This window comes from Centruroides sculpturatus, unplaced genomic scaffold (genome assembly GCF_000671375.1).
Source record: "Centruroides sculpturatus isolate CEXI.00-Female unplaced genomic scaffold, Cexi_2.0 scaffold825, whole genome shotgun sequence".
Classification (NCBI taxonomy): domain Eukaryota; kingdom Metazoa; phylum Arthropoda; class Arachnida; order Scorpiones; family Buthidae; genus Centruroides; species Centruroides sculpturatus.
In genome coordinates, this window is record NW_019385093.1 from 186484 (window position 1) to 210243 (window position 23760).

The window sequence follows — 23760 nt, forward strand, 5'->3', positions numbered from 1 at the left end:
AGAACAACAGCTTGATATAGACAAAAATAATTAGGTTACGTAGCAAGTAATATGGCGATAGGGCGTTATGTATATAACGCCCTATCGCCATATAAAAAAATCAGATGACTTTAATCAAAAATCATCAAATGATCAAAAATCAGAAACATAACTTTAAATCATCTGATTTTTTTTCCTTGGAAATTTAATTCTAGGTTCAAGTGTGCTGTGAGATAAAATAAAAGGTCAAAAAACACTGCATTAGAGGCTTATCATCCACCTCGAAATGTAAAATGTTATAATGTTAACACCAGTTCATACTTATTGTACTGGCTATTTATCAATAAGAAAAATTGTGAAACGGAAGGAATAAGACAAATATGTAATCAAGTTGCCTTATATTTACAGGATGGCTAATAAATACTTTAAATTAGTTTACATATATTTAATATGACAAACTTTTCATAATAGACTTCAATTACCACTGCAATTGAGATTATTGTCTTCAGATAGTGGCAGTTGAAGCATATTATGAAAAGTTTGTCATCTTAAATACTGTATATGTAAACTATTTTAAAGAGAAATTGTTTGCCAAGAAATCAGAAATTAAGTGAGATGAATGCAAAATGATCATATCAACGAGATATAACTTTTTATAAACATTATTCAAGATCTAGATGGTACAGTCACCTTTATCTTACCGTACGACTCGGTAGTGTTATATCCAGGGTTTTGAGAATAGAGGTGCTGCTCAAAGTAGATTTGGGGAACCGAGACACGTTTCCCTTCCATTTTTTTTTTTTTTTTTTTTTTGAGAAGTTAAAGTAATTAAACGGTCATTAAGTACATAATCTATTCTTACTTAAATCGCGCAGTATGTGGTGCTATATTTATTATTTTAAAGTAACGAAACCGGGTGCTTTGGTATCGAGGGGTTCTGCAGCACCATAAACCCCCCCTGAATATGTGTCTGGGACCTGGGGTCAAATTCGGGTGAGCAACTTCCTAGGAATTTTTCACCAGCGGAAATCCCCGATATGTCCTGTCTGATCCTTCACCATCTGGCCGAACTTGCAGTGAATATGTGATTTTCTTTGTTGCCACAAGACAGAAAAACTTATAACTTTTATTGGCGTTTTAGTTTGACGCTTTAGAAGGGCATTATATCGATAGTTGACTATTTATTGCAAAAATGGGATCGAAAATAATGTTTCAGAAAAATAACGGGGTGGATTGGATCGATGATCGTACATCAAATAACAAAAGCAAAGTAAGTATAGGTGGTCCCGGACTAGACTCGGAAGACGAGAACTGCAAATACAAAGGCAATTTGACGTTTAAATATATTCGAAAATATGGATACTTGCTACAATTTAAGCAAGTTAATTTTTAACGCGAATGAAATAAAGTGAAAGCAATTTAGTGGCGAAAAACGCCGGTAGAAAGCACCTATTGATTTTCCTTTTCTGTAAAGCGTTAGATGACTTTTACCACATTAATTTTATGGAACCGATACAATCGTTCTAGCGGAACATTTTTATCCGAAGAGACGTCATTTTTATAAGGCCAGTACTTTGTTACGTTAAAATATCTTTTTATTTCGGTTTTTCGTTTTTTTCTACGTGTAGAGGGATTCGCCCGAAAAGGGGAGAGGATCGGTTCCCAGCGCCATCGAGACACGAAACCGGACCTTCCCGATGGGAATGCGCCGGACTTTCTCGTCGCCAGACGAGGGGTTTCGCTATAATAAGTATATTTTGATACAAACGATACGTTATATATTACTGTATATACAATATTGACAACAGTCCGACGAACAAGAATTGGAGTCTTCCCGAACGAAGCCGGAAAGAATTTTGGAAAATAATTCTCAATTCGTCTAAATTTCTACGTTAATATTATTTAAAAATAAACATTTCAAATTTTTCCAAAAGAAAACATCGTTCCAATTTTGCAAATTTAAAAAAAAATTCGAGAGCATTTTATAGAAAAAAAAATGGATTTAGGCAAAATAAGACGCTAGGGGACGCTTTACCGTGACTGTGCTCCTTGATCGTCTGATTGAAAATACTAAACATGAGTTCTATCGGTACAGGAGTAAGTATTTTAATCGTAAATTATTTGCATTTTATCAGTTAATCCTGTTTTGCTCAAAAATATTTAAATTAGCTAACTATTTAATCAAACGGTTTAAGAAATGACGGTGAAATAATGCAAAAGATTCCTCGTTGTCTACGGACGAGACTTTAATGTGCCGAACTCGGGGAAAATATGATTAATTTACAAACGGGCGCACGTTATGTCTCGTCTTGAACCGGAATAATGCATTTCACCATTCGTAACTTCATTGAGATATCCCAGAAGTAAATGGAATTTCACTTTTATACAATTTTCAATGCTGGCTAAATGTTTCTAAGCAATACGTACAAGCTAGAAATGAATCGTTGAGGTTTCGGTAATAAATGACATTTTAACGTTAAGCTTTGAAACCGAGACTTTTGGGCAAAATTACCACCTCCGGAGACGGGACGTTTCGAAGTGTGGCCGACGGCATGTGTGTTGCCAAAAACTTAGGTGGAGTCGAGCCGGTCGCTCAAAATGGGATGTCGGTTTGTCCGTATGATATCTTTTGACGATTATTGTCTTGTGGACGAGTTATGGATGTGTCCGAATGGGTCGGGGCGACGTCTCGCCACCTTTGTCGTCCGAAACCGACGCGTTCTTGGAGACGATTCGGGTGTTGCGTGGTTCTTCCGTCGCCTTTTGTGACGAAAATCCTAATTTGCTCTTGTCCGAATAACCTTGGCATTTCTCCACCCGACTCCTAAATGTTGCAAAATTCCTATTTATTTGTCGATTGTGTTTTTGGCACGGTGTCGAATGCGTGCGTGGCAGTAGAAAATTGGCGAAATTGCACTTTCCTAAGACGGCCGTGCCGAAAATGCCGTGCGGACGACTGGAGGGGCGAGCCTCGGGCCCGGATCGTCTGAGCTGTTTGGTCAAATGCTAGACCACCATGGAGTGAATTTGCGCGGTTTATGCTTTTGTGTGTTTCTGGGGACCGTCGTTACCTAACTAAAGACTGATTCTCTGACAAAGTGGCCTTTGGGTGACGGGTTGACCGGTGCGACGTTCAAACGTGGAGAACCAAAAGACTACGCTTGGCGCGTGGATACTTTTTCGGTCTAAAGGTGCTTGTACGGGTGTGAAATGCTTTGTGACAAAAGGTATTCGTCTTCGTTGAGGTTTGAATGTTTGTACAAAGTTGAAAGAAGTTTTTCTAGACAAACAAATGGACAGAGATGGACCTATCCTATGTCCTCTCTAACCGGCAGACGTTATGCCTCTGGATTGTTGGTTTATGTTAAATGTTGCATCTATAAACAATAACCTGCAGTTTAGTTTGGTGCTTCTGGGCCTTTTTTGGATCACCGCTCCCTTGGTTGTGACTGTTAGTGGTAATGTCTCCTGTTCTGTGTACGCAGAATGGGGACGGGAGGCGACGGAGCCTATTGCCTCACCCTGTCACCTCCTATCTTGCCTAATGCTTCCTTGGATAATTCAGACGCTCACTCTCCACAGGGATATCACCCACTTTGAAAAAACTGATTTAGTTCTGAAAAAAAATTGCTGATACTGTCTTACTGCTGTCTGTTTGGGCCATTGATGCTCCATATCTTCATCTAGTGGTTAAAGCCATCCTTAACAAGACAACCTAAACAAAATTTGGTGGGACTGCCACATGCAGACTGTGCTTCCCTGCTTTAAATAAATGTATTGAATATTTTGGCAGTACACTATTTTTCAAATACAGTAGAGCGTCAGTTATCCGAAATGTCAATTATCCAAAAGAATTCCAGTCGGCAAATTTAAATTTTCGCCAGTGCTGTGACACTGCAATCTTTGGCTATGTCTTGGGCTACTCAAATATTTTACGTTTTTGATACTAAATTAACTTCTGAAGTATAATTTTTTATTGTTTTTATATTTTTCAATAAATTTATTTTGTTTGTACAAAATAAAAAAATAATTTTTAACGATACAATAGTCTTTGTTAGGCTTAACATCAATGAAAATTCAATGCAAAGTGACATGCAACGGAGAAAAATTTCAACGTGGGATGGGTTAATATATTTTTTCATACATAATCGGTTATCCGAAATATCGATTTTTCCAAACAACCCCAGTCCCCAATTGATTCGGATAATCGACGCTCTACTGTACTTCTGTGGCATTTTCTGTACTGATAAACTGAGTCCAAGAGTTCCTACTTGTGTTACTTGCATTATGTTATGCATTGCTCTAATTTTCATCTAAATATCTCTGAAAGACCCATTTTTTTTTACTGCTTGGTTCTGTATGCTGGACAAAAAGAATAATCTTTGTTTTGTAATTTTTTCTCATTTTAAAAATATTTACTGTCATTTAGACTATTGCTTAAATTGAATGTTTATTCTCAGTCTTTTAATAATTTTGCTTTTTTTAAATTTATATAACCATTCTTCTTAATCTATCCCTTAAGCTATATGTATAGAGTGGCCTGAAAGTCAAGTAACCATATATTTTGTAAGCAACTCAGCAGACTTATGAAAATGTGTCAAAGCATCGTAATTTTGTGTATTGAACAAGAAGAACCTTAGGTAATAAAGCATTTGAATAAGATAGCAATTCAATTTTTACAACGGTTACCTGACTTTTGAGCTACCCTGAATTATTTGAGTTTGTCTATAGGCACAAGGGAGGCCCAAAAGTCAGGTGATGGCGTGAATCTCTCTAATAAGCTATCAGAGGGTTGTAATTTGTATATTGAGTAAGAAGGGTTCCATTTTGAGTAATTTTTGCAAAATTTGTGAACCGTAAAGTGCTTGAAATTTAATATTTACACGGTTAACTGATTTTTTGGCCACCCTATATGCTTGCAAAGTCTTCACTTAACTCGTACCAAGCAAAAATATACTAGAAAAATTCGAAAAAATTTAATATATCGAAAATAATTTCACGTGTTTTATAAATATCGTTTAAAGTTTAACAGATAAGAACCTGAAAGTAGATTCCACGTAAAGTATTTTAAGAGAGGCCATTAATGATTGTTTTTAAGTATAGACATAAGAAAATACGAATAAAAACTATTTAATTTTACTATAATGCCTACGATATTAATGTAAAATGTACATAGTATTAAAAAAAGGGGAGCGGATAGAAACGATCAGATGGGCAAACAAGTAACGATAAAGGGAACCTTCAAGCAAACAAACAGACGCAGCACGTGGCCGATTCGGAGAACCATTCTTTGGCTTAATGCTCGCACAGCATTAGTCGTTGAAGGTAAATGTGTCTCGATCTATGTTTGTTCGCCATAAAGTGAACACACGACTAAGGTTGGCAGTCACGAAAAAGCGCATCTCTCTGACTAAATCTGGCTTTCAAAGCTGTAAAGCTTCACTATGGTTCTTTCGTGGCTGCGATCTTTATGGTAAAACTCTAAAGCTGGTTGTTAAAAATTCCGTGATCCTTTCCACATCGATCCTTTCTAAAATATTCGGTTTTAAGAGAAATTGCTCTATACTTACTGATGGATTCTTCTAAGTCCGATATACTGATATTGACTGCTGAAGGTTGTTGCAACTTTCATAAATTTATTCATTTTAAATTCTAAAATAAAGTTTCTTCTCTTTTTTTGCGAAATATGAAAATTTTATAATAAAATTCTGAAAGAATAAGTAAGAAATTAATTGATGCAAGTATCTAAAATGTGAAATTTGTATGCAGTTTTTATCTAGTTGGAAGTGAAAAGATCTAACTAATGATAAAACTTTGTGAAATTCTTTATAAAATAATTGCTGAAATTTATTACAATGTTTACGAATTTATTAATTTAAGGTTCTAGAAACGAATTTTTCAAAATAAAAAGCTTTTTATGATCAAATCATATAAGAAAATGTAAAAAATTAATTTATGAGGGCATCTAAAACGTGAAATTTTGTATATAAATTGCACAACAGAAAGATCCAACAAAATCATGATTCTACAATATAAAATTTCGTGAAATTCAGTACAAAATAACTGTTGGATGTTGTTGCAACTTTCATAAATGTATCGATTTAAATTCTAAAACTTATTTCTTTTTTTATAATATTAAAATTTTAAAATCAAATCTTATAAGAAATTACAAAAATTTAATTCATCGAAGTGTCTAAAATATGAAATTTCTTATAGATCTAGACTAATTATAGTGTAAAGAGATCAGCAAATTAACATGCTATTTCATGAAATGCATTATAAAATAACTGCTGAAAGTTGATGCAACTTACATAAATCTATTAAGTTAAGATTTCAGTAGCGAAATATTTTGGAATATGGAAATTTTACGATCAATTCTTGCAGAAAAATGCAAGGTACTAATTGAAAAAGCGAAATTTTGTAGTCCACGGGTTTGTTTATCTAATTGCAACATAGAGAAATCCAACAAAGTAACACATCTACAATTTAAAATTTTATGTGAAAATGTTTATAGATTAATTTAAATTATATTTTAAACTTTAAAAAATTATAGAATTAACAAATAAATTAAATTNTTTATGTTTTATACTTTTTAATAAGACATTTTGTTTTTATTACTTTGGAAATGGTCATTTCAAGTCACATAAGACTTTACTTCTGTAAAAATTAATGAATAACAAATGAACTTTCACTGTAGATATGCTCAATATAATATATTAAGCTTGAATATCGATTGAATATGCTGTAAGTTATTAACAGTGCTCATGTAGCAATACATTGAAACCTGAATAAAACTGCTTGAGTTGTTTTTCTATTGATGAAAGCTGTATTATCTTAGATCAATTATCTTTTTTGTTTATTGTTTCAAAATGTGTGCAGAACTTTGTAACTCTACTAAAGTTATTCAATTTAGATATCATGATGATGATCAGCATCATCATATAATATAATTGAGATGGGTTGATAAGAAAAGGGCAGAGCGCAAACGGTTAGTTGAAAGTTGAAATTTGGTACATAGTTAGGGTACGTCATGAGAACGTACACCAATGGTTCTCAAAGTGTGCCCCCTAGAAGATTTCTGGGTGCACTCTATGGTATTCCAGAGAAATATGTGCACAGATATAAAAATAAATACAGTTACTCTATTATACCATTTCATTACAGAAATACCGCTCTTTTTGTTAACACATTATTATTATATTTATTATTAACATATGATTATGTGATTTTTAGATAAATACACCCAACTAAAATGGATAGATTTCTCAAAAAGAAGCATGATATTGAAGAATCCAGTTCTGGAAGTTAGCAAAAGTTAAGTGCAAGTAAGAAAGCAAAATCGTGGCCTACTCATAAATATAATGAAAGTTGCTTAAGCTTTGGTTTCACTTGGACCAGAAGTGAAGATCATCCTTTACCGCTATGTTTAGTATGTGGATGTAAAATGGCAAATGAATCGTTGCTTCCTAGTAAATTGAGTAAACATTTTAAAACTATACACCGTAATTTACAAGATAAATATGTAAGTTTTTTCAAGAGATTGTCTGAACAGCAAACAAAGGCAACAAATTCTTTTAAAAGTATAATGACTGTTTCTGATGAAGCTCAAATTGCTTCTTATGAAATCTCAGAACTGATAGCAAAAAATATGAAAGCTCATACTTTAGGTGAATCACTTATTTTGCCTGCATGCAAAAAAACCGGTCATGACAATGCTAGGAAATGAAGCAGTGATGAAAATAAACAAGATTCCTCTGTGCAATGATACAATTCACAAGCATATTATAGAAATGTCTTCCCGATATTGAGAAAAATGTATGCAGTAATAAGCTTGAGTATTCAAATTTTGCATTTCAAATTGATGAGTCAACAGACATTATCAACAGGGTGCAACTCTTAGCATTCATCCGTTTTATTAATGAAGATCAAATAGTAAATCAGTTTCGTTTTTGCAAAGAATTAAATGTGTCTACAAAAGGCGAAGACATTTTTAACATTTTGAATAACTATCTTGATAAATGGTAGTTAACATGGAAGTCGTGTGTAGGCATTTACCCCTTCCATGGTAGGCTATGTTAAGGGTCTTACATCTTTTGTAAAAAAAAAAAAAACAAAATGAGAATGTTATCATAACTCACTGCTTTCTTCATAGGAAGGCCTTGATGGTAAAAACATTGGAAGAAAAGTTTCTCTTAACTTTTCTTCCAATGTTTAGAGAAGTTTTAGATCAAGTTGTTCACATGGTAAACTTTATTAAAACAAGACCTGTCAAATCACATTTATTCAAAAAGCTTTGTATCTATATGGATTCACAACACAGATGGCTGCTTTTACACACTGAGATGAGGTGGTTGTCAAGGGGAAAAGTACTTACCCATGTACACAAGCTACGACAAGAACTTGCATTTTTCGAAGAGGTGAATTCAGTTACATTTTTGTAACCTCCTTCAGTGTGAAGTTTGGATTGCCGGGTTACAGTATTTGGCCGCTATATTTCAGCAGCTCAGTATTTTGAATACTAGCGAGGTTGCTGCCGAAGTTTTCAACACCAAAATGTAAACATTGGACGTTCAGTGTCACCTTCCTGTAAGCCTAATGATGTTTGGAATGTCAGTGAAATCATGCTCGACATTCCAAACGGCATTGTCAAACTTCTAGGCTTACAAGATGGTGGCGCTCAACGTAAAAACTTTGGCTGCCACCTTGCTATTAACAGAAGAAGAACTGGTAGCTATCCACTGATCAGGATTGATGATTAAACACAAGGAATTGTCTCTTGAAGCCTATTGGATTTCTATAAAAGAAGAATATGTGGCAATATCTAAAAAAGCTTTGAACATTTTACTACAATTTTCAATATCCTATTTATGTGAATTAGGATTTTCTATCCTAAACACAATTAAGAGTAAAAACAGAGAAATTCTTCAATGTATTGACAAAGAATGCGAATTTGCCTTTCAAATATATGTCGAAACATTGAAGAAATTGCTAGGAGGCACATGTTCCTCATAAACACAAATGAAAAAACTTAACACATTTGTGCCAGGACCTGCTGAATTTACTAAATCTTACTAAGAATGTATCTATATACATAAAAAGATAACTTTTTTGTCATTTTTTTTAAATTTTTTAACCCCTCTTTTACGAATTCTAAAAAGCATAACTCAAAAAAATGTAACATAAAAATGTTTTTAATGTCAAAATAAATTTAATTTTGTTGTATTTATTTCATTTAATTACCATAAAAGTATACTTGGACTTTATATATTTTTTTTTCTTTAATATTTGACTTAATTCTTATAACATATTTCTCAGAAATTTGTATATAGTATGCCTACAATTATTTGTAGGATTTTAAATGCACCCCGACTTCAAAAAGTTTGAGAACCACTGACGTACACTAAGAAGGGATTTTTGGAAATCCCCCTGCAGGGAGACGGAGAAGATTAATGCTTACCCTGATGAACTCAGCTTCTACTGTACTATTTTAGATGCAGGTTTTTGCATTTTTGATTGCGTTTTAGTAGGGCTCGTCATGATAATACACATTAAGAAGGGATTTTTGGAAATTTCACCCTCCAAGGGAAGAGGAGAGAGTTAGTTTTAGTCAGTATAAAGTGTAAATAATAAAGAAGGAAAGTAAGTATTGACACATATAGTATACATTTTGGCAATTAATAAATATTTTAATCATTTCCACTTTTTGGGTAATCTAAAAATAATAAATTCAAAATTTAATGTACCAAACAAGTTTTTTAGATTTTAGAATTAAAAAATTTAAAATTAATTATTTTATTCAAGTAAGGTTATCATCAAGTAAGNAAATTAAAAACAATAAAATAATTTTAAAAATACAACATTTTACATTTTCCGACAAACTTTGTTATTTATTTACTGACATTAATAAAAATTCTTACAATTTCCAAACTTTTTTCCCTCGTTTTCAATTCCATCAGACAGTAATTCTGTAAACGTAAACCTGTATTAGAACAAATTATTATATTAAAGTTTAACATTAACTCTGTTCTTTACATTTATACACTATTTTCACAACTTACATCTCTTCCTGTTCACTTTGACTTACTCCTCGTCTCCACTTCTTTGAATTGTTCTCTTTATACCTCAGACATGCCCCTTCCTCTATGGTTCTTCACCATGATTGGTGAAGAATCATAGAGGAAGGGGCACTGTACTTCTACAGGCTATTTCACAGCCTGTAGAATTACAGTGCTCCGCTAGTACTGAATTTGCATAATTTCCCTTGATTGCTCGGATGTGTTCATTTATTTTTATTTTTAGTTTTCTTTTTGTTTCCCATATATATATTTTTTCTGGTTTACAATTACAATTAAAGGAATACACCACTCCTTTTTCTTCAAATATATCATATTTTCCTTCGTTTCTATAACATAAATGTTTTTTCGTTGTATTCACTTTTTCCGGTATTAGATTAATTCTACTATTTAAGTCCTGATAATAGAAAATACGTACTAGTAAATGGAAAAATTTATATTATAATAAACCAAGGACATTGAGGCATATAAGTTTACTAAAGTATTTTCATTGGCATGTTGAAGCCAAAAAAAATATATACAAATATATTTTATTGAAAAATGCTATTGGTTCTAAATAATTTTGATTACCAAATTTAAGGAATGTGAACTCAACATGCAAAGACATAAGATGTTGCTATTGAATTAATATTAAAAATTCTCTGTCAGCATGCAACAAAGGATTTCTAATATTCTTCATGAATGCATTCAAAACAGACTTGTATACTAATTACTAATGTGTAGGTCTTTTATTTGAAAATGTTCTTTGTGATCTTAATTTTTCAAGGAACACTTTACAAAACATTAACCTGAAATCAATATGAAATTAAAGTTTTGAAAAATGAGTAACCAGTTATATTTTTGACTTGTAGACTAAAAATGATTTAAGAATATTTTAGAAGAAAACAACTCTAATAATACATTAAATTATAGCCAGCTCGGTTGATTTGGAATATAAAGGGAAACACGTCCACGTTACCATGCTTCCTAATCCATCACATTTAGAGGTATAAGATTAGTTGCCATTGTAATGTGTATAGTTTCATATATAAAATCTTAAATGTAAAACATTTTATCTGCAGGCTGTTTCTCCTGTAGTCTGTGGTAAAGCAAGAGGGAGATTATTATCATTAAAATGTGGAGATTATTTAGAAGGTAAAGATAAAATACCTGTGTATAGTGTACTTCCAGTTCAAGTGCATGGCGATGCTTCATTTACAGGACAGGTAATTGTCAACAAGAATATACAGTTCATGAATTTTAAAGTAGTTTATTTTATTTCTGATGTGTATATGAAGCGATTTTTTTTTTTTGTATAGGGCATCATCATGGAAACATTAGCCATGTCAAACATTCCTCATTTCAATGTTGGCGGTTCGATACATATCATTATTAATAATCAGTTAGGTTACACTACACCAGGAGAAAGGGGCAGGTAATTTTTAATGTTGATATTAATACCATAATAAGAATTTTATTATTAATCAGCAAATTTTTAATTATTACATTCTGTATTTTAGATCTTCTTTATACTGTAGTGATATTATGAAAATGATAGCGGCTCCCGTCATCCACGTCAATGGTGATTATCCTGAAGTTAGTTCGGTTTTGATATTCTTTTATTTTAGAAGGCAATTTTTATTGAATATAAAATTAGCAAAGCTATAAGGAATAGATGAATAGTTCTCATAAATTATATGATGTTAATTTCTATGCAAAAATAATTGTTAAATAATTTAAAATATAATTGTGTAACGTATTAAACTTAAAAGCTATTTTTAAAATGTTGAAGTTTAATATATGTAATATGAGGGAAAGTCAGCAAGAAAGCAGAATAGTTGTTATGGAAGTAATAGGTTTTCAGTATGTATCATTAGGTAGTAGCACAGTCTAAGTAGACAGATGCATGTAATTAGTGGATATTTTCAGTAGNTAAAAAATCTTTTTAAATACTAAAGATTTATTCAGTTAAAATTCAATAACGATTTTAATCATTTTTTCTATTAGATATCCAATAAAGAGAATAGTGAAAATGAAATTCTCATAAATTTGACCCTAATCTTATATATAATCAAGATGGGTTGATGATAATGATAATAAGCTCAGAGCCCAAACAGTTAGGAGTTAAAAATTGAAATTTAGTACACAGTTAGGGTATGTCATGAGAATGTACACAAAGAAGTGATTTTCCAAAATCCCCCGTAGGGGAGAGGGAGAGGGTTATGGATTACCCTGAATTTGGATTTTACTGTACTATTTTAGATGCAGTTTTTTGCACGAAATCCAACATATTTTTAGACCCATCCAAAAATTCTCTAATTAGTCTCGGAAGAGAGTGAACCTAATTCTTGCACCCGGTAAAAACAAGTAAGATAGGCTATAATCTAATAATAATAATTTTTGCTATCATTACTTTTTGCCTGAGCAACACCGGGTTCACCTGCTAGTTCTGAATAATTTTGTCATATACTAGTACAGTATGTGACAAGTCCTTTGTAAAAGCAAAAAACAGATAAAACTTGATCAATTTTAAAAAACAATACATGACTAATTTCATACTGTTTTACTTTTCCTTTTATACGTTGTTCAAATATATTATAGGTATAATAAGCAATTATTTATTGTGATAATGTGGGGCTGCAATTTTTAATTTATTTAAGTTAAAATATATGCTCTCCATCTTCAATTAATAGTGTCTTTTCCCTGTACATCATATTTTCCTGCTAGCAATACAGTCATGCCAGTCTTATCTGTAACTCCTTTTGGGAGAAAATTTTTTAATTGAAATAACGTGACTTCTGGTTTGCACTGTAAGTTCATATATAGTTAATCGGGGCCTCCCCGATTAACTATATATTTTTCAACTATATACGATTTTTCAAGTATACCAAGAATGCATTACAATAATCTTTCCATTTAACCATACAAATGGCACTATGGAAGCTGTTTAAAATAGGGATTTGTTCCATGTTCTCAAATACAGTATTTTACATAGATGTATGTGGGTGAGTGGGTTTCTTTTTATTAATTGTTGGGAAAAATTTATATAGTTTTCTTTGCATTTAATATAAATTTTAAAACATTGTTATTATTATTATTTGGTTTATATAATTGTGCAAAAGTTTATAGTTAAACTAGCAGACCTTGCCATGCGTTGTTGTGGCTCAAAATGTATCTGTTTTAAATGTATAACACTTCCCCCGTGGGGAGGAATTTTTTGAAAAATCCTTCTTAGTGTACATTCTCTTGACGTACCTTATTAAAACGCAATCAAAAACCACATCTAAAATAGTATAAATAGAAGCAGAGTTCTTCACAGTAAGCCTTAATCCTGTTCTTAAGCCTTAATTTCGACATGTATATTATATAAAAACGTGTGTGTTTGAGTGTAACATTGTGTCAAAATTTCAAATCGGTAGGAACAAACTAATATTACATTTTTATTTATATAGATAGATAGAAGATGATCTGCTTTAGTTCATCCTCACAAAAAAGCAAACTTAGGTCGTCATACTCACGGAGTTAGTGCCATCTGTTGGACATAAAAGCCTTAATCCTAGATGATATCTTTTAATTTATATGAATGTTTAACAGAATAATATACAGCCTATGTCCACTCTGAAGTTCCATTCTAAATATTGGTGAAAGAATTTTTGAAATCGGATGAGTAGTTTCGGAGATTATCTCCTACATCTAAACTTACAAACTTTACCTCTTTATAATATTAGTATAGATAAAATCCAGGATCTCTCACAATGGTATCATTTGTTTACTTACTATAATTCAGGCTTGGTTTATATGTAATACTAAAATCAATTTGACGTTTTCATCTCTAATATGTTTCTTCCATTTTTCCCTATCAAGGGCTTCTCTCTTAAGTCCCTTCTGATTCAAATCTTTTTCCACCTTATCTTTCCAACGCATCTTTGGTCATCCTCTTTTCCTCTTTCCTTTTATTAACAGTTTTCCGATCTTCTTTCCAACATAATTGTTGCTTCTTCGCTCTATGTGACCAAGCCACCTCAACTTGCATTCTTGCATCTTTTTGCTCAAGGGGCCCACTTTAACAGAACCTCTAATAAAATCATTCCTTATTCTATCCTTCCTTGACACTCCACACATCCATCTCAGCATTTTCATCTCTGCCACCTCCATCTTTCTTTCTTGGGCTCTTGTTATTGCCCATGTCTCTGCTCCATATAACATTGCAGGTCTAACAATTGATTTATACAATTTTCCTTTCAGATTGCAGCTAACTTTCTTGTTGCATAACACATCACTCAGCTTCCTCCAGTTCATCCATCCACATTGAATTCTATGCTGCACCTCCAAGTTCAATCCTCCTCCTATCTCGACAAATGTCCCAAGAATTTTAAAACTTGGAACCAAAGGAAGCAGCATATTTTGGATTTTAATATTACACTCGTCTCTACCATTCAGAGTCATATAAGCTGTTTTAGTTCTGCCAATCTTCGTGCCCTTTCTTCCAAAACTTTCCTCCAATCTTCCAGTTTCTTCTCAGCATTGGTTTGGGAAAGTTCATACACCACAATATCATTTGCAAACAGCATACTCCACAGAGCCTCACACTTCACATCACACACCATCACGTCCATTATCGGGTCAAACAAATACGGACTAAGGGTCGATTCCTGATGTAAACCAACATTAACGAAGAACCCTTCTGTAGTGCTCACACTGCTCTTAACTTGGGTCTCTGCTTCCTCATACATTTCCTTGATGAGCCTAACATATTTCTCTGGAACACTCTTTTCCCTCAAACATCTCCATACCTCTTGGTATGGAGATGTTTGAGATGCCTTGGTACCCTATCATATGTCTTTTCTAGATCTATGAATACCATGTGCAAATCTTCCTGCATTTCCCTGTGCCTTTCCATCAGCTATTTTAGAGCAAAGATAACATCAGTTGTACTCCTTCCCAGCAAAAAGCCAAACTGTTCCTCTCCAATCTCAGATTCCTGCCTAATCCTTTTTTTTACAATTTTCTCCCAAACCTTCATAGTATGGGACAATAACTTTATACCTCTGTGATTTCCGCAATTCTGTACAGTACATCTCCTTACCTTTACCAGAATGCTCTTCCTTCATTCATCTGGGATCATCTGCTGCCAGAGTTTCTTCATAAGGTCCCAGAGGATATCAATTCCCTCCTTACCTAAACCTCTCCAAGCCTCAACCGGAATCCGATCAGTGCCTACTGCTTTCCCCATCTTCATTTTCCTAAGCACAATTTCCACTTCTTCTCTGCTAATATCTTGCACTACTCCTTCATTTGCTTCTCCATTCTCATATAAAGTTCTGGTGTTTTCTTCATTCAATAAATTTCTAAAATATTCTTTCCTTGACTCTTTCGTAATCTTGAAAATTAAATCTAAATCTTTTGATGCCCTATCTCTTGCTTTGGCAATTCTCATCATTTGTCTTTCACTACCTTTCCTTTCAAAAACTTTTGTAAGCCTCTTCAAAAACCTATTTGCAAAAGCAAAGGCTTTTGCAATAGCCACTGCCTTTTTAGCCATTTTATTTGCCAAATGGTAAGTTTCATTATCTTCTGGCCTTCCCATCAAACCCCCACCATTTCTTTGCCTCTTTCTTTTAACTGTGGCTTGTACCTCAGCATTCCACCACCAAAGTTCTTTCCTTCTGGCGAGCTCTTCCCTGAAGATTATCCCAAAACCTCTTCTCTAACTTTCAAGATACAATTACTATTCAGTAACCACCATGTTTGCACATCATCCAGGAACTGGCTCTCTTTTAACACTTTTACCTTAAACTCTTTCCTTAATTCCTCCGCTTTCAATCTCCACCATTTGATACTTTGTTCAATCTGGCTAACACAATTCTTACAATGGCCCATAGGAAAGTAACAATCCACCAGGAGGACTCTATGTTGTGCAGCAACACTTTCTCCATTTTATATCTTACTGTTTCTCACTTCTCTCAGATGTCTCCTGCGGCACAAGAAAAAATAAATCTGGCTGGATCTACCTCCATTCATGTATGTAACCAGTTGGTTTGCTTTCTTCTCAAAGTAGGTGTTAACTAGTGCAAGGTCGAAAGCCACAGCATGATTGATTAGTCTTCCTACCACACTTCACCTCACAAGAATTCTTCTTTCCGAAGAGTTCTTGTGAGGTACTCTTCCCCTTCCCAACATGACTATTTAAATCGCCCCCACAGATTAATCCCTCATTCATAGGAACACACATTATAACTTGGTCAAGATCTGTCCAAAAGTTTGTCTTTTCTTCTTCTCCACTACCTGGCTGAGGAGCATACACACACACAATTGTAATGAAAATTCCACCAATGTCCAATTTAATGCTCATAATTCTATCATACTTTCAATTAACCTCACAGACACTGTCTTTTAGAACTTTATCAATTACAATACCAACTCCATTCCTTCCTCCCTTATTCACTCCACTCACAAACAGCTTGTACCCTTTAACAAGTTCTTTAGGTTTATTTCCTTTACTTTCTATCTTGTCTCTTGCAGACAAAATGTTCAGTCTCCTTCTGTGTGTAAGATCAACCAACTCTCTACTCTTCACATTCAATGTTCTGATGTTTAAAGTACCTATTCTTATACTTGTCTTCTTTCTCTTCTCTTTCTGGACTAACTTCTTTATCCAAACCTGTTCTTGGTTCAGTAGCCCCAGCTCATTTGACACAGTTTTTGGGCAACATGACTGCGCATCGCTTTGGGGGACGTCCTAACATAGTTATAGCTTAACTTCCATGTAGTTTTGACATAGTTTTATGCAGCCAGAGATGCCCTTCTTGACGCCAATCCTATTTGCTCTAAGGGGTTAATAAAATAATAATAATAATCTTAAAATTGATTTCAAATTCTTGATGCATCTTAGAATAAGGGAACAACTGCCAGAGAAACAAAGTAATTTGGCTTGAGGTATGTGATTAGGCTACCATCTCTTGATAAATTTGATAATAATATATTTAATTATTAAATTTATCAAGAGATGGCAGCCTAATCATATATCTCGAGCAAAATTACTTTGTTTCGGCTAGTTATTTAGACTGAATATAGCACAATAAAAAAAATCCAACAGATTGTATGATAATTTGAATACAGTATATATCATAACTTATTAAAATTTTTATTACATACAAGAAATTATGTAAAACGTTGAACTCTACTCATATTAAATTTAGATTATTGAGTGGTTTTCATTTTCCACATTACTTTTGGATCAATGATTTTATATTATGAATATTATGTTACTGTAAATTGTTTTGCACAATGTAATTTGAAGAAGAATGGATAATTAAATAAATAAGTGCTGTTTGATTTGAAGAAAACAAACAAATTTACAATATAAATTATTTTGCATTTTTTTCTGCACAAAAAACATTGTTAGTTTTATATCTGTGTAGAACGAAATCAGAAAGGTTTGACACTTTATTATAAACAAGATATTCTTATTAACGTGATTTATCATGTTTTAAAAATATATCAATAAACATTCAGAATAAAAATAAAAAGCAACATTTAAGAAAATTAATTGTATTTTTTCTGGATAAATACATTCATTTTCTTGATTACATAATTTTGCTTTTCAGTATGATTTATCGGCATCACAGTTTTCTCCAGATGGACGTGTTTTTCAAGTAGAGTATGCATTGAAAGCAGTTGAAAACAGTGGGTTAGTAAAACTTACTTTCTTTTAAAAAAAAGGTAAACAGTGATGATTATAATAACATTTTTGAAACTTATTTTATAAAGGACGGCAATTGGTCTTCAAGGAAAAGATGGTATTGTTTTTGCTGTCGAAAAATTAGTAACGTCTAAACTTTACGAAAAAGGTGCAAACAAAAGAATTTTTACCGTAGATCAGCATATTGGTGTCGTAAGTAGCTTTCTAAAAATCTATTGATTAAAAATAATAATTAAAACCAAATATCTAAATAGCTGGATTTCTTCAGGCTATACTTTTGCTAGCATTAAGTAATTTAGACTAAAGATAGTACAAGATGGTGGTGTAAATTTTTACCTAATATTAGTAATTGCATTAATTTTGGAATAAAATTTAATAATAGATTAATTGGGAAAAAGATTCTAAATTATATATCTTGTAGAGTCATACCACATTATCTGAATCTAATTCATTCTGGAAAATATTCTTACTTGTTCCTGGTCCATTTGAGTAACTTAGTGTCATTCGGGGAAATTGACTGAAAACATTGCAATACGTTTTTTGTTCAGTATGCTAGAAAATACAGAATTATAGATATTATTAGTAAGGAAATTGGAACTCCTAAACACTTAATGAAGTTATTTAAGGATATATTTGTAAGCCGTAATGCAATGCACAAGTTTTTACAGTATTCCATATTAGAAATTGCATTTTAACTACAGCCATATTAGTATATGGTGTTCTTAACTCGTACTCATACAGTATTTCTAATGTGAAATACTGTAAAATTGTTATGCTTCTGGCTTCTACTAATATTTACTTATATAACTGCTAACCTTTTAGTGAAAATTACTGTTTTACTCATTAAAGTTAGCCAAAATATAGCTGAAAGAAATATGGCTTTTTATATATTTGGTTATAAAGATTTGGATTTGGTGATGGTTATACATAAATATAATAATTAAAAATGTTCAATTTTTAGGCAGTTGCTGGTTTACTAGCGGATGCACGTCAGATTGTAGAAAATGCTAGAATAGAAGCTTCTAATTATAGAGTAGATTTTGGTTCACCTGCACCACTAAAATTTGTAAAAAATAGAGTTGCTATGTACATGCACGCTTATACGTTATACAGTGCAGTACGTCCATTTGGATGCAGTGTAATTATGGGTTCCTATGGTCCTGATGGTCCTGAATTATATTGCATTGATCCTGCAGGAATATCTTGGGTATGTTGTTATTTTTTTATTAGATGTTACTATTTTTAAATCCATTTTAATACTCATCAATTGTTTTGCAGGGTTATTACGGTTGTGCTATTGGTAAAGCGAAACAAACTGCAAAAACTGAGATGGAAAAAATAAAGGTAATTAGTACAAATAAGAATATATTCTTATATAATTTACATTTAATAAATATGTATTTATTTTTTAGTCTAAAGATATGTTGTGTGAAGAGTTAGTAAAAGAAGCAGCAAAAATGTAAGTTAAATATACTGTCTAATCAATGATTCTGTCAAAGATTTTATAAGACTTTATAATGAGATTTTATCACTTGTCAAATTATTTTAAAAAGTAAATAGAAATTAGATATGGTCAAAAAGTTTTTGTAGGCTGATTTAGTATGTTGAACTAAGTAGCATTTTCATCATAAATTTATTCAAATCATCAAATATTAAAACAAGAATACAACAAAACATTTCTGTGAAGTTTATATGATGCTGTTTAGAGACAACAATTAGAAAAAGTGAGCTTCTAAACATTTGTAATCAAACGTCAACAAAATCCTGTAAAATGCAGCTTTTTATTAACTAATTGAACATTATTGGCCATTTGAATGACCTTCCTCAGGAATAAAAATCAAATGATTTTGATTTTTATAAAATGAAGTTTGTTATGGAAACAAAAGAAAACGTTCAAAATTGTTCCATAACAAACTTCATTTTATAAAAATCAAAATCATTTGATTTTTATTCCTGAGGAATGTCATTCAAATGGCCAATAACATTCAATTAGTTAATAAAAAGCTGCATTTTAAAGGTTTTTTGTTGATGTTTGATTATTATTTAACTGCAATTTGAAAAGAGTCTAAACATTTGTATCGTGGTAATGTTTACATGTTCAAGAATATTTTATGTATCACTCTCTGTGATTCTCATCTGCCATAATTAACAGATTTGGAAACAAAAAGAAATTACAAAGGGCTAAAGTTAAAATTTTTATGAAAAGACCGATTTACAATAATCGAGGAAATTATTTGAATAGATCTGACTGATTGATTGAAGAGAATTGATCCTTTAAAATAGTTTCTCATACAGTACATATCAATTCCCAATGCTTTTATATTGAAAATTTTTCCAGGAATTATAGTTACTATACTTCATCAGTCCTAAATATTAATTCAATTCAACCTCCAAACTTTTTTGAACATACAGAGTAAGTCAAAAAGGTCTCCTTGATTTTGAAAAATCAGTACTCTAGTTAATGCACTAATATGATCAGAACTGCATCTCTATATAAAGAAACTCTGAAATTTTTTTTTCTTCTCTCTCTCTCTCTCCTGCCAGATGTAGTTATGTAGAATGTTGCCAGGTGGAATAGAGCAAAAATGGCAGCTACTGCAGTGGAGAAGGCATTTTATGTCTCAAGTTCCATGCTAGCAAGTCTATTAACACCATTCAGTGTAGTTTTCAAACCACTTAGTGAAACATAATCATCATCAACAAGTATGAATTGTCTTGCCACCAACGGGCAAGACAATTCATGCATGGTACACACAGTTTCAAGAAACCACCTGTCACCTGAATGTGTATCTAGAATTGTTGAGAGAATGGTTGATGCCACAGCTACAAGACCATCCCAATTTCATATTCCAACATAACAGCAGCTCTGCACTTTTATCACACTGTTTGCACCTACTTGAACAAGGCCCTGCCACAATGCTGGATTAGACATGCCAACAACAAAACTGATTCTTACAGTGGCCTCCTTGGTCACCAGATCTCACTGCTTGTGACTTTTTCTCATGGGGACACATTAAAGACACTGTATCATCATTGCCTTCTGACATAACAAAGCTGAAGTCATGCATTGTCAATGCAATGGATGTATACATGGAGAACTATTTTTCCTTGTTGAAAAGAGAATCTAAAGTGTAAATATTATTCCCTGTAAATCACTGAAATTAAAAGAGATGATGAAAATTATTGAATATCACAAACCAGAGAAGTGCAAATGAGAAAATTAGCAAATTGTTCAAGATTGGGAAAACACAAGATATGGAAATTGTCAAGAAGCAAGAAACATACTTAGCTATTGGAGCTGTAATGACAACAAGCAGCAAATTCAACATTTGCAAAGTGAAAATAGCATTTGTTGACAAAGCAATCAAAATGATTCTGACTACTTTTTCAACAAGAATGCTAATTTTCACTTTGAGTCAGAAGTCAGAATGCAGACAAAATAAAACTGTTCTTTTGTCCTCTCCCAGACAAAACTTTGTGCTTTGCTACTGAAACATGATTCATCCTCAAAGTTGCAGAACAACAACTAACAGTTCTGTTAAGCAGAAGTATGGATGAAGAGTGCAAAAAATCCCTGGTAATTGGAAAGGCTGCCAAACTGAGATGTTTCATGAATGTACACATTATAAAACTTGAAATTGAATGGAAATCAAACAGAAATGCCTGGATGGTAAAGGAAATTATGACAGAGTGGCTGGACTTAATTGAACAGGAAAATGTTGCACCAAAACAGGATAGTGTTTTTGTTTCTTCATATTGCTACATCACGTCTAGACATCAAGCTCAAAAATGCAGAGATTATATTTCTGTTATCAAATGTCACTTCACTCTCTCAACTTTTGAAATTTTCAATTGTCTCTTGATCCAAAGTCAAGTACAGAGAAATTGTTTTGAAGCAAATGTAGCATCAGTTTTGAAACACTGACTAAGCAACTCAATATCTTCTGAGACATTTCACCCAAATTTTAAGTATTTGGAAACAACTCATTGATGGCAGAACTTGTTCCTCCTAGCAATGGTAATGCTTAGTTTTGCACAGCTATTGTAAATGATGTGGAGGCAACATAGTAAATCCTGCTGTGTTCATAAGATTATCACTGCAAATCATTACATTGCCATAGTCTTATGGCAATAGACTGACATCCCAACTGAGTGCACAAACTAAGGTACAAAAACAATCCTTCAGTCACTTTTTCAGGTTCAAGAAAGGCAGAATAATGATGATAACAACAATGATGACGACGGTGGTGATGGCCTCACTGCTGAAATGACACCTAATACAGAGTTAGCAATTGTCAGATAGGTTCTAGACTAAGCTCAAGCAGTTTTACACCAATAGAAAAGACAAATCTTGTGCTAGCTTTGCACTGTCTAATTATACATAGTAAGAAGCAGATATGTTTGTTTTTAATACAATTGATTGTGGAAAACTGGAGTTTTAAAAAATTATCATTATGCATTATTGTAAGAACATCAGTATCATATTACTGTTATTTGCAAGTTTGTGTATTACATGTTCATAAATAAAAGTAGTGTAGGCTATATTTAAAAGATACTTCATTTAAGAGTAATTTTCACAGAACCCGTCTTGAGCAAACTCCTCTCTAAAAACAAACATTTTTTAGAGTTTTTTAGAGTAAACATTTAGAGACAGTTTCTTAAGCCTTGCAAATGTCCATTATAGAGATTTCACTGTATACATAATAAATGCTGGAAAAAAAATTTATTTAATATAGTGAAATATGGTGTAGAGATGAGCTGATTTTATATCTGATGAGTTTTGATAACTTTGAATCCCATTTAATTAAAAAAAAACTTTAAAAAATGGAATATATGTGCCTCAGTGAATTATATTTCATGAGAGAGTTAATTTATCTAATTCAAATTTTAGTAAAGTTTAATGAAAAATCAATTCAAGGAAGAAAAACCATTTTTGGTTGCTAATTTGGAAGTAGGAATTCTGTTTTCACATCATCTCTTATAAACTCAAGTTTAAGAATAACTTTGTATTCTTCATTTGGCAAATAAAGTATTGTTGTTTTGTTGGACTAAATGTTAAAGCTTTAAAAATTCTCAAAAAGTGATAGAAGTAATTAAAGTTTTAACATTTTCAAGAACAAATGGAAGTACATAAATTTGTTCTTGAAAATTTCAATACTGAAGCACCAATTACAAAAATAATATTTTCTTGACATAAATATAAATTTCTCTTTTAATTAATAAATAATTAGTTTAAAAATACTTTCACAATTTAGAGTAAATTTTTATTTCAGTATCTATCTTGTTCATGATGAAGTGAAAGATAAGAACTTTGAATTGGAACTCAGTTGGATAGGAGAAGGTATGTGTTTTAATTAAACTTTGTAAACAAGAGAAAACATTCTTGCAAAAAATAATAACTAGAGAGATTACAGTACATCATGGACTTGTCATTAATTATTGAACAGTTGGCATTGATTAGTAAAATACACATTGAAGTATTTTTAAAGCAGATTCAAATTCTTCAGAAAAATAAATAGTTTATAAGTAAATACAAGTATCTTCAGTTACTTTTTGATTGCTTTTTATAGTTTAAAAAAAAATCAATTTTATTTTTGTGTTTATATAAAGTTGTAGAAATCAAGACATTATCACATAAGAATATATATTAGTTGTTCGGAAAGTAATTTCGTTTTTTTACCACTAGACAGATTAGTTGTATTTTACCCGCCATTTTTATTCTAAACTGTATTATCATTATATATTTTGACAGTAAGGAGACTAGCATTTTAAGGCTTATTTGTAAAGAATTTTGTTTGATTTTGTGCAATTGTTTATTTTTTGTGTCTCATCAAATATGGAAGATCGAAAGTGGCATTTTCTACATATTTTGCTTTTTTATTACCAAAAAAATAAAAATGCCGTTCAAGCAAGAAAAATATCGTGTGACATGTATAATGGAGATGTGTTGACAGAATGACGGTGCCAAAACTGGTTACAAAATTTTGTTCTCGCAATTTCAGTATTGAAGATGCACCATGTTATGGA

General features: G+C 32.2%; 2 protein-coding genes across 2 annotated transcripts; both read left to right on the forward strand.

The window, feature by feature from the left end:
- Positions 1–1916: 1916 nt before the first annotated feature.
- LOC111634586 (proteasome subunit alpha type-3-like) lies at positions 1917–23156 on the forward strand. Its single transcript, XM_023379405.1, has 7 exons — positions 1917–2076; positions 17639–17721; positions 17802–17925; positions 18695–18940; positions 19012–19077; positions 19146–19192; positions 23007–23156. Exons 1-7 carry the CDS (start codon positions 2056–2058, stop codon positions 23089–23091), a joined length of 672 nt encoding a protein of 223 aa, XP_023235173.1. The 5' UTR covers positions 1917–2055; the 3' UTR covers positions 23092–23156.
- On the forward strand, positions 10466–11938 carry LOC111634587 (probable 2-oxoglutarate dehydrogenase E1 component DHKTD1, mitochondrial). Its single transcript, XM_023379406.1, has 4 exons — positions 10466–11038; positions 11114–11257; positions 11351–11466; positions 11552–11938. Exons 1-4 carry the CDS (start codon positions 11012–11014, stop codon positions 11697–11699), a joined length of 435 nt encoding a protein of 144 aa, XP_023235174.1. The 5' UTR covers positions 10466–11011; the 3' UTR covers positions 11700–11938.
- Positions 23157–23760: the final 604 nt, after the last annotated feature.

Excerpts from the sequence above, each read along its gene's own strand:
- LOC111634586 (XM_023379405.1), top strand. The coding sequence starts at position 2,056 with ATGAGTTCTATCGGTACAGGA. Across the intron at positions 17,926-18,694 it reads TAGATCAGCATATTGGTGTC|GCAGTTGCTGGTTTACTAGC; the intron begins GTAAGTAGCTTT and ends TTCAATTTTTAG. Across the intron at positions 19,078-19,145 it reads CTGAGATGGAAAAAATAAAG|TCTAAAGATATGTTGTGTGA; the intron begins GTAATTAGTACA and ends TTTATTTTTTAG.
- LOC111634587 (XM_023379406.1), top strand. The coding sequence starts at position 11,012 with ATGCTTCCTAATCCATCACATTTAGAG. Across the intron at positions 11,039-11,113 it reads CTAATCCATCACATTTAGAG|GCTGTTTCTCCTGTAGTCTG; the intron begins GTATAAGATTAG and ends TTTTATCTGCAG. Across the intron at positions 11,258-11,350 it reads ATGCTTCATTTACAGGACAG|GGCATCATCATGGAAACATT; the intron begins GTAATTGTCAAC and ends TTTTTTGTATAG.